Here is a 12,487-nt window from a genome sequence, read left to right as displayed (position 1 = left end):
GTGTAGCCACTCTGAAAAACAGTATGGATGTTCCTCAAAAATTAAAAATAGGATTACCCTATGACCCAGCAACTGTGTTACTAGGTATTTACCCAAGGCATCCAGGTATGCTGTTTCGAAGGGACACATGCATCCCCATGTTTATAGCAGCACTATCAACAATAGCCAAAGTATGGAAAGAGCTCAAATGTCCATTGATGAATGAATGGATAAAGAAGATGCGGTATATATATATATATATATACACACACACACAATGGAGTATTACTCGGCAATCAAAAGGAATGAAATCTTGTCATTTGCAACTATGTGGATGGAACTGGAGGGTATTATGCTAAGCGAAATTAGTCAGAGAAAGACAAGTATCATATGACTTCACTCTTGTGAGGACTTTAGGAGACAAAACAGATGAACATAAGGGAAGGGAAAAATAATATAAAAACATAGAGAGGGACAAAATACAAGAGACTTTTAAATATGGAGAACAAACAGAGGGTTACTGGAGGGGGTGTGGGAGGGGAGACGGGCTAAATGGGTAAGGCGCATTAAGGAATCTACTCTTGAAATCATTGTTGCACTATATGCTAACTAATTTGGATGTAAATTAAAAAAAATAATGGGGAAAAAAAGCAATTTTGGAACAAACTAAGTTATTTCAGTATATTCATCTAAATAATTTATTTAAAATTTGACAACTAGCAATAGTAAACTCCTTCAGATATGAGACCATGGGATTCAGAATTATATTGCTGTTATAAATACATAGGAAACCTTCAAGGAAATCAATTATTCAAACAATTTATTTCAATAAAAACAAAACTATAAATGTTTGTAGCTTTAGAAAAAGTGTCTTCCAGCATTTACAATGGGTTGGGGAGGTGAGATATCTATTTATATATATTTAAATCTTTCCATTATATAAAATAATAATGCAGGTCTGCTAGTAAGAAGTGAATTCAGGACAGAGTCATGGAGAAGTCAGGGATATAAAGATCCAAATGACAGTTTTCTCTGCCTAACCTTCTGAGAATATACATTAGGTTATGAACACAGTGAGCTTGTTTTCTGGATCCCAGAGTTAAACAGTACCCATTTCAGTACTAAATTCAGAGGAAGATGGCACCCTTTTAAAATTTACTGAGCAGGGGGCACCTGGGTGGCTCAGTCGGTTGAGCATCCAACTTCAGCTCAGGTCACGATCTCATGGTCCGTGAGTTCGAGCCCCGTGTTGGGCTCTGGGCTGACGGCTCGGAGCCCGGAGCTGGCTTCCGATTCTGTGTCTCCCTCTCTCTCTGCCCCTCCCCCGTTCATGCTCTGTCTCTGTCTGTCTCAAAAATAAATCAACGTTAAAAACATTTAAAATTTACTGAGCAGAAAATGTTTTCGTTGCAGGCACTCGGTTCCAAGGAGAAGGCAGGAAGGACTGAGTTGTGTTTGCCAAATCTCATGTAACAAATTTAGTAATGAAAATTTTGTCTTCTAGTAAATAAAGAATGTAAAGTTGGAGATAACAGACATTAGCTCTAAAAACTGTTGCTCTGCCCTCCATTTCATGATGGTCTTCCCATAATTACAAGCACTGGTTTTTTTTTGTTTTTGTTTTTGTTTTTGTTTTTGTTTTTGTTTTTGTTTGTTTTTTGTGCCTCTTACTAATGAACCATTTAAAACTTTAACTTGTGGAGGCACCTGGGTGGTTCAGTCGGCTAAGCGACTGACTTCGGCTCAGGTCATGATCTCATGGTTGGTGAGTTTGAGCCCGGTGTCGGGCTCTGTGCTGACAGCTCAGAGCCTGGAGCCTGCTTCGGATTCTGTGTCTCCCCCTCTCTCTGTTCCTCCTCTGTTCACGCCGTGTCTGTCTCTCAAAAATAAGAAACATTGAAGAAAAATGTTTAAAAAATTAGCTTGTGCTCCCCCAAGTGCTCTGGTTGGATAAGAACAATAATCTGATCTGACAGGGGAACTAAAGTAATTTTTAAAAGAGATGAATGTGATAATATCAAAAGTTATGACCCAGCCTACTAGGATCTTACAAGGGGAGGGAAACATTTGGCAGACAAATATGTGAAGAAATAATGGCTGAAACGATTTCAAATTTGTTGAAAAAACACCAAGTTAAATTCAGGAAGCCCAACAAAATCGAAATAAGGTAAACAAAAATGAAATCACAAGTGAGTACGTTGTAGTCACATTTCTGAAAGAGATAAGAAGAAAATCTTGAGAGGAATGAGGTAATAACAGCACTTTGTATGACAAAAGAAATAATGACATTTATAAGATAAGAGAATATTCATCTCCAGAAGAAAACCTGCTGACCCAGAACTCGATATCATTAATCATCTTCCAGAATGAAAATGGATTAAGACATTCTTAAAAAGCAACTCGGAACATCCACCACCAGCAGGCCTGCATTGCAAGAAGTGATAAAGGAGAGAAATTCTTCAGGCTTAAAGATTATAGTACCAGATGGAACTCTGGGTATTTGGAAAGGTAAGAAAGGCATGAAAAGTTGTAAATATCTAAGTAAATATGAAAGACAATCTTCTGTTAATTTCTCTGCAGCTTGCCTATTCAAAGCAAAGTTTGCAACAGTGTCTCCCAGTGTTTACAATGGGTCGGGGAGGTGATCGATATTTTTTTAAGTGTCATTGATGGTATCTGAGCTTCTGAGTATAATTTTTCTATATGAAGCTTTATATAATGAACTCAATTTCTTTAATATCTGGTGGGTGTGCCCTGGTTTCTTTATTTGTATTTCAGTTTGCCAGTTTGCCTTTTCTAGGAATTTTCTATTTCACATAAATGATAAAATCTACCAGTAAAAACAATAATGTATTCCCAAGGTTAATCAAGATATAAATATTTGATCTTTATTTTTTCTTTGATGGTCTTATCTGTTTTATCTTTTCATGAGTATATCTTTTTCTGATGCTCACTACTGCAGTTTTGTTCTTTTTCATAATTTTCTACTCTTTATTGTTTTCCTTCATCTATTTCATTTGGATTTAATTTCACCTAATTTTTGCTTTCATGGATTTAGTTTCTTATGATATATGCTCAGATTTCTGCTCTGTCTCTTTTTGTAATATACATACTAGAGATAATATTTCATAAGACAAAATTTTGCTGTTATATTTCTCTTGTAATTCATATAAAAAGTTTAAACATTTATTGTGATCATATATTTGCTCATATGTTAATTAGAAATATATTAATGAGTTAAACCACACAAGGATTTTCAAATTGTTTGGGGCACCTGGGTGGCTCAGTTGGTTGGGCATCCGACCTCGGCTCAGGTCATGATCACATGGTTTGTGAGTTCGAGCCTTTCATCAGGCTCTGTGCTGACAGCTCAGAACCTGGAGCCTGCTTCGGATTCTGGGTCTCCCTCTCTCTCTCTGCCCCTTCCCTGCTCACGCTCTGTCTCTCTGCCTCTCAAAAATAATAAATAGACATTAAAAAAATTAAACAAATCAACAAACAAGCAAAAAGCAAATTGTTGGTTATTGACTTCTATTTTAGGTGAACCATAGCTAGAGAATTTTCTATGAAACTGGAAATGGTCTATATTTGTGTCAGACATGGCTAGTGTGACTGTGGAACCAATATTAAAGTTTTATTTATTTCTAATTATTAAAAACTAAATGTAAATATTCAGGCACACGTGCCTAGTTGCCAAGATTGTCTAGTGTCGAATGCGGTAACATCACAAGTTAATATATGAATATATTCTACATTAATATACTTGGAAATGTGAGTTTATTTTGTATTTTGGAAAATTTTTGGAAAGGTTCCGTGTGATTTTAAAAATACGAGTATTCTATACTACTAAATAGCGTTTCTGTATGTGTGCACATAAGTATTACTTGTCTAGTTTATGTCTTGCAATAGCCTTACTGATATATCTGCTTGTTTGATAAGCAGGGAGATAGAGTTGTCTAAATCTCTATTTATGATTGTTTATCTTCCCTCTTTTCAAATCTATCTTGAACTTGTATTTTTTTTTAAGTTTATTTATTCATTTTGAAAGCCCAAATCAGGGAGGGGCAGAGAGCCAAGGGGTAGAGAGAATCCCAAGCAGGCTCCGCATTGTCAGAGCACAGCCCAATAAGGGGCTCAGCTTCACGAACCATGATATGATAACCTGAGCCAAAATCAAGAATCCACTACTGAACCAACTGAATCATCCAGGTGTCCCAAACTTGTATCATTAAGTATATACAGGTTTTATGAAACATTGCTAATGCTTTGCATACTCGATCTATCCTTATGAAATACGCCCAGTATTTGTAACAGTGGTTCTTGTCTTGTATTGTGACAGTACATTAGCGAGAGTAGTTTTATGCTGTCTTATGTGGCATGATTTTTTTACATGTTTATATTTTCATGGTTCTGTTTACTTCTGTTGAGGAAGAATTCATTAAAACAACAGTTATTTAAATACAAACACTCTTGGAATTGAAGTTAAAATTACTCTATTTATATTAACATTGCAATTACATAAGTTTTACTTATATATTTCATCTCGTGTAAGTTGTATCGACATAAGTAATTGTTAAGTATTAGATGATTATCATTTAATTTGAGATAAACACTACCGCTGCTTTGAACTCTACTTTTTCTTTGTTTTCTTATCTTTCACAATAAATAACTTATTTTAACTTTCTTCTGTAAGAACTTGGTAATTTAATATGCTTTTAAAATATCCTTTTACATTGCCCTACACTTTACAGCATCCATTTTTTTATTCAGTAGAGTCTAAGAAATTAGTACCTTTACCCATTCTCAAACAGTGAAAAGACCTATATACCCTCACTTGTATTTACTTGAAATGCTGTATTTGCTCAATGAATACTAATATGGATATATATTTATAATTACAAACATTATCATCTTTATTTTATCCACGCAAGAACCATTTAGATATATCCACATAACTTATTTTCTTCAACTCGTCTTTCCTTTTGGTGTATGCAAGTTTCACTTAGAATAGATGTTTTATCATTAGAATATCCTTAAATATTTTCTTTAGTTAGAGTGAGTTAGCAATTAAATATTTCCTTTTGAAAACAATCTTTGAAATGAATTCACTTTGCTATGGTATAATAAAGATACTTTCACATTTTATTGATTTCCATTTATCCATTCCTTTTAGGTCACTAGGTAATTTCCATTATTAGAAATCATAGGTTAAATATTTATATACATTTATGTGATAAAAAGTAAATTTTCATTACCTTTATTATTTGAAGTAATGTTTACCTGGCATAGATTTTATTAAAGTTACATGCCAAAAATGTGAGCCCATAGTTTTACATGTAACAAAGGACTTTAGATCTACATAACTAGATAGATAGATAAAATGATTTAATTGAAAACAGCAATGTGTAGAACCATAGGAATAATAAATATAAGTTTCTCAAATTTTAAGTGACATTAGTGAATTTTACATTATTTGACATCATTAATTAATCCTTTATTTGTTGTAATCCTATTATGTGGCTAATAGAGAAAAATAGATTGATAGTTTAGTTTATGGAAATATAATAAAATATAATTAATTGAAATGCTCGTATGGTTAGCCAGCTTTAGTAATTGTTATAAAAGTTTCAAATATTTGTTCATATTTCAGTGACATATATATGGTTTTAAATTCCATTTTCTAGATTTTAGAGAACTAGTTTGTCCAAACTCAGTCTCCTAAAGATTATGGTGAAATTGAATATCCTTAGGCAGTATAAATAAACATCTCCCCTTTCCTTGGTACGAGATAAGAACTGATGATATAAATTCTATGGTCTGTACTAAGATGGTGGAGTAGGAGGATTCTGAGCTGACCTCCTTCTATGACACACAGCAGATCTGCAACTACATTTGGAGAATGACCTAAGAACCAGAAGAACAGCTCCACACAGTTAAGATATGAAGGAAAAGTCACATCAAGAGGGTAGGAAAGGGGGCGCCTGGGTGGCGCAGTCGGTTAAGCGTCCGACTTCAGCCAGGTCACGATCTCGTGGTCTATGAGTTCGAGCCCCGCATCAGGCTCTGGGCTGATGGCTCGGAGCCTGGAGCCTGTTTCCGATTCTGTGTCTCCCTCTCTCTCTGCCCCTCCCCCGTTCATGCTCTGTCTCTCTCTGTCCCAAATATAAAAAAAAAAAAAAAAAAAAAAAAAAAAAAAAGAGGGTAGGAAAGACAACACATGTGGCCTAATCTTGATCCTTACCCCCAGTGTGGTGATCCACAACTTGGAGAGATCTACAGGCACTGAGAACCTTTAGGAAAGTGAGGGGAGAAAGCTCTGCACTGATCATCCCCCTACCCTGAGGATCTGCAGTGGGATGGTGAGCCCCCATCACATCTGGCTTTGAAATTTAGCTGGGTTTACCCTAAAATATTACAGGAAAGCAAGACTTTGCTCTCAAAGGGTCCATGAAAAATTCACTTGCATTGAGTCCCAGCTCACAGGCAGTAGTTTGAAAACGGCTTGGCACAGGGGTGCCTGGGTGGCTCAGTCAGTTAAGCATCCGACTTCTGCTCAGGTCATGATCTCGCAGTGAGTTCGAATCCCATGTCAGGCTCTGTGCTGACAGCTCAGAACCTGGAACCTGCTCCAGATTCTGTGTCTCCCTCTCTCTCTCTGCCTCTCCCTTGCTTGTGCTCTCTCTCTCTCTCAAAAGTAAATAAACGTTAAAAAAAATTAAAAAGAAAAAGAAAACTGCTTGGCACATACATGAAGATTTATTGGTGAATTCTACCAAACTTTTATTTTTTATTTTATTTTTTTTAATATGAAATTTATTGTCAAATTGGTTTCCATACAACACCCAGTGCTAACAGGTGTCCTCCTCAATGCCTATCACCCACCTTCCCTCCCTCCCACCCTCCATCAACCTTCAGTTTATTCTCAGTTTTTCAGAGTCTCTTATGGTTTGGCTCCCTCCCTCTCCAACTTTTTTTTTTCCTTCCCCTCCCCCATGGTCTTCTGTTAAGTTTCTCAGGATCCACATAAAAGTGAAAACATATGGTATCTGCCTTTCTCTGTATGACTTATTTCACTTAGCATAACACTCTTCAGTTCTATCCGCATCCCCAAAGGCAAGGGAATTAAAAGCAAAAATGAACTATTGGGACCTCATGAAGATAAAAACTTCTGCACTGCAAAGGAAACCAATGGAATGTGAAAAAGATATTTGCAAATGACATAACAGATAAAGGGCTAGTATCCAAAATCTATAAAGAACTCGCCAAACTCCACACCCAAAACACAAGTAATCCAGTGAAGAAATGGGCAGAAAACATGAATAGACACTTCTCTAAAGAAGACATCCAGATGGCCAACAGGCACATGAAAAGATGCTCAACATCGCTCCTCATCAGGGAAATAGAAATCAAAACCACACTCAGATATCACCTCACACCAGTCAGAGTGGCTAAAATGAACAGATCAGGAGACTAGATGCTGGAGAGGATGTGGAGAAACGGGAACCCCTTTGCACTTTTGGTGGGAATGCAAACTGGTGTAGCCGCTCTGGAAAACAGTGTGGAGGTTCCTCAAAAAGTTAAAAATAGATCTACCCTATGACCCAGCAATAGCACTGCTAGGAATTTACCCAAGGGATACGGGAGTGCTGATGCATAGGGGCACTTGTACCCAATGTTTATAGCAGCACTTCAACAATAGCCAGTGGAAAGAGCCTAAATGTCCACCAACTGATGAATGGATAAAGCAACTGTGGTTTATATACACAACGGAATACTACTTGGCAATGAGAAAGAATGAAATATGGCCTTTTCTACCAAACTTTTAAACAAGACTTAAACCACTTGTCAAATTAGTCCCAAAATTTAAGACAAATGAAAAATTCAAAATTACCTCTGCATGGACAACATTACCTTGATATCTAAACAAAGCAAGGACACAACACACACACACACACACAAAGAATATTTTAGGCCAATATTGCTGATGCGCATTCAAAAATTCTCACCAAAATATTAGCAAGCAGAATTCCACCATACATCATACGGCATGATCAAGTGGGGTTTTTTCCATATATTCAAGAATGGTTCAGTATCTGCAAATCAAACAACTTGACACACCATATTAACTGACTGAAAGATCAAAATCATGTGGTAATCTCAATAGATGCAGAGAAAGCATTTAACTAAATTCAACATTGATTTATGGTAAAAACTCCCAACAAAGAGTGTAGAGAGGGACTACACCTCCACAGAATAAAGGTCATATATTACAAGCCCACAGCTAACAACATTTTCAGTAATGGAAAGCCAAAAGCTTTTCCTGTCAGATCAGGATCAAGACAAGGAAGTCCACTCATATCCCTTTTATTCAACATAGTACTGGAGGTCCTAGGCACAGAAATCTGAAAAGAAAAAGAAATAAAAGACACCCAAATTGATAAGGAAAATGCAAAATAGCCACTATTTGCAAATGACATGATTCTCTAGATAAAAAACTGAGAGACTCCACCAAAAAAAACCGGTTAGAACTAATTAATTAAATCAGATAAGTTGTAGGGTACAAAATTAATATACAGAAATCATTAGATTTCTATGCGCTAGTAAAAAAAAACTGTGAGAAAGAGAAATTAAGAAAACAATTGCATTTATAATTGCATTTATAAGAATACATTATTTAAGAATACATTTAACCAAGGAGGTAAAATTCCTATACTCCAAACCCATAGGCCATAGATAGAAGAAATTTGAATTGATACAAATAAATAAATGGGAAAATATATACTATGTTTATGGAGTGGAAGATTTAATATTGTGAAAATGTCCATATTATGCAAAATGACCTATAGATTCAATGTAATCCTTTATGAAAACTGTCGCGACTGATGCAACAAACACCGAGGTCAGGGTCCTGAGGGTAGGGGAATGCAAGAAAAAAAGACAGAAGAGAAAGTTTGGGAACAGGAGGGTCCCCTGGGCTGATGGCCCAAGTGACGGCTTTATTGTTGCTGTACACAATCTTTTATAATATAAGACTCTTATGGATCAGGTCATTCTAAGAATAAACAGGTTTCACATGATCACTGCCAGCCAAAACATTTAGTTCTGTGTACCTTGTGAACTTTCTGAACAGGTCACAAGACCTTGTTGATAGATTGCTAGCAAAACACAGTTCCCATGTTTGTTTCTATCTGACTCGGGGTAGAAAAAGGGAGGTAGCATTACTGCCAACACCTGCAGACCACAGACTTCAGGAATTAACTTTCTCAGCCTTGACAAGGCTTTCGTATGCCCTTGAAAGTGGGGGAATGGGAGGGGGAACCACCGGGTTGGCTAAGTCAACAGGGAACGTTGCTCGACCCGGTCTCAGCCTGGCGCTGGGGCCCGGCCCCCCACAGAAAACACCAATAACATTTTCACAGAACTAGAATAAATTACCTAAAAGTTTGTATAGAACTACAAGAAACTGTGAATATTCAAAACAATCATTAGAAAGACGAACAAAACTGGAAGAGACATGGCCTTACATTTCAAACTATACTACAAAGCTCTAGCAATCAAATCAGTATGGCACAACAATGGACACATAGAACAAAGAATGAAACAGAAAGCCCAGAAATAAGCCTTTGTCCATATGGTCAATTAATATATGACAAAGAAGGCAAGAAGAGACAAAGGGGGAAAGAGAGTCTTCAGTAAATGGTAATTAAAAAACCCTGGAAAACTATGTGTTAAAGAACAAAACTGGACTGTTTCTTTACAACATACACAAAAATAAATGTAAAATGAATTAAAGACATAGATGTAAGACCTGAAACCATAAAACTCCTAAAGAAAGTGTAGGTAATAAACTGTTGGAGGTAGGTGTCATCTTTATTCTTTTGGGTCTGTCTTCATAGAAATGGCGACAAAATGAAAAATAATACATCAAACTACAAAGATTTTGCCCAGCCAAGGAAACTACCTACAAAACAAAAAGGCAGCCTACTGAATGGGAGATGATATTTGCAGATGATATATCTGACAAGAGGTTAAAGTCTAAAATATATGAAGAATTTCTACAGCTCAACACCAAAGGAACCTATACAAGTGATTAAAAATGGACTGAGGACCTGAATAGATATTCTTTGAAAGAAGATAAACAGATAGGCAATAGACACATAAAAAGATGCTTAACATTACTAATGATCTAGAAAATGCAAATCAAAACCACAATGAGAGGTGCGCCTCGGTGATTCACTTGGTTATGCATCCAACTTCAGGTCATGGTCTCCTGGTTGGTGGGTTCAAGCCCTGCGTTGGGCTCTGTGCTGACAGCTCAGAGCCTGGAGCCTGCTTCGGATTCTGTGTCTTCCTCTCTCTCCACCCCTACCCCTGCCTTCTCAAAAATAAACATTAAAAAAATAAAAAAGTACTTTCTCTGTCCTACTCCAATATTTTGAGTTAAGTGAAATTTTTAAACATTTGTTCATTATCCTCTACATAGTTAGACTTAGGCTTTTTTTCATTTCCAACAAATATTCCCATTAAAATACAGACACCTAGTTATCATTGGAAGAGGAATAAATAAATAAAATGAATAATTATTTAATATTCAAATATCTCATACAGTGCTATTGTTCAATATTGTCTAATATTTTATCTTTCCCACAGGATTTGTTTTTTTTTTAGCAGTAACTTAAACTTGTTTACAAATAATAAAAATAGAATGTAGCTATATTAAAAGCTAAGGTAGAAAATTGATAAGATAAATTCAGAAATTGATGTCTTTATGACAGTTACAATAAAATGGAAAATGTAGTCAGTCTTCTCTATTACTGTCAAATATAATTAAATATCTGTCGATAGGATGATGATTTTAGAATATTTTTGGTATAGTGGAAATGACATAATAAGGACAGAAGAAAAAGTACATAGTGTCAAGATGTAGCAAAATTGTCTGAAAGTAAAACTTAAACATCTAAGATATTTTACACAAGGCCTAAGTCCTCAGTGTTTGTCATTCAGAGGGAAGCAAGTGAACAGCCTGGGTGGTTAAGTCTCTGACCCCAGTATCTCGGGGAACATAAAATTTGTCAGAGGTATTTGCTGAGGGACAAACTAAATGACACACTGCCAGCTCAAAGCCTCTGCATTCTGGAGGTGTGTGAGGAGATAAAGTGTCTTCAAAATAGCCCAAGGGTAAGAATTTCCTGTTCAAATTTGAAGTGACACATTGATAAGAAATCTACTTTTTCCATTATTGCCTCACTCTGAGCTCTTACAGGGCTGGCAGGCTGTGAAGACCACAGATATTTTTCTGTTTACAAGAGGAACCTGGTTCCCTCTGGACGATGCGTGACTGGCCAACAGAAGGTATGTGTCACCACGGTCCTGCCTTTCTAGGAGTCACCCCAGTGAGTGGGAGATTATAAATGGTGATGGGATGCACCTGAGGCACAGCTAATACACAATGAAATCACAGAGAACATTGGTATCTGCATTCCAACAATTCGGGGTAACAAACAAGAATGAGCATGAAATTTGTTGGAGATCTTACAATATTCAAATTCTTGCCTGTGGAGAAGTCATTAAGAGCATATTCATATGCATAATTGGGTTTGTAAATCAATATAATTTCGGGTGAGATCAAATAAGCATCATGACGAAGGACATTTAATTTGGATTTGTCATCAATTGTCATCAATGATATATTACATATTATTTGATATTTACCCAGCCTTTAAAAATAGATTCTTAAAATGAATCCATTATATCATATAGGTCAAATGTAATTCCTCATACATTTACTTCAATAAATGAAAGCAGTTTGATCTTTTATAAAATGCAAAATGAGGTACCTTCTGTAAAAATGCTAACTTAAACTTAACTATAAACAATCCAAAGACTTTTTATTAAATTGAACAAAACTTGGCCAAGAAACATACTCAATACTGAAAGACACTCCTGTCTAATGAATTATGTTACATGGTCTAAATGATATGAATCACTAATGATAAACAATTATTGTGTTAAAAATAATTAATATAACTAATATGTTATTGAGATCTTAGAACAGTCAGATTGAGTTTAAGTGCTTTATATGCATCTCATTCTACATATTTTAATTCCTATTTTAGATTAGTAAATTAGATAGCTAGACACGAAATAATTAAAATTTTTTTTAGCAATTTTTTATATTTGAGAGACATAGAGAGAGCGCGAGTGGGGGAAGAGCAGAGAGAGGGGGAGACACAGAATCTGTGGCAGGCTCCAGGCTCTGAGCTGTCAGCACAGAACCCAGTGCACGGCTCCAACCCATGAACCATTAGATCATGACCTCAGCCGAAGTTGGACGCTTAACTGACCAAGCCACCCAGGTGCCTCATCATGAAAGAATTTTTAAAGGTGATACTTTGCACTTTGAGAGCCAGGAGTAATTCCAGAGTTCACTGACTGCAGAGCTCATTGACTGAAGTGTGAAATTACATTTACGTGATTTATTAGTATAACTGTACAACTAGAGTCTACC

General features: G+C 36.1%; 1 protein-coding gene across 1 annotated transcript in view; it reads left to right on the top strand.

The window, feature by feature from the left end:
• Nucleotides 1-12,487, top strand: part of LOC102957149 (NKG2-A/NKG2-B type II integral membrane protein-like) — a 63,007-nt gene that overhangs the window by 50,158 nt on the left and 362 nt on the right. Inside the window, exon 6 of the mRNA XM_042991758.1 lies at nt 11,243-11,331. Coding sequence (XP_042847692.1) covers nt 11,243-11,258 — 16 coding nt within the window. The 3' untranslated portion in view covers nt 11,259-11,331. The remainder of the gene's footprint in view (nt 1-11,242; nt 11,332-12,487) is intronic.

This window comes from Panthera tigris, chromosome B4 (genome assembly GCF_018350195.1).
Source record: "Panthera tigris isolate Pti1 chromosome B4, P.tigris_Pti1_mat1.1, whole genome shotgun sequence".
Lineage (NCBI taxonomy): Eukaryota > Metazoa > Chordata > Mammalia > Carnivora > Felidae > Panthera > Panthera tigris.
Note: the sequence above shows the minus strand (reverse complement) of the source record. Positions and strands in the feature narration are given on the sequence as shown.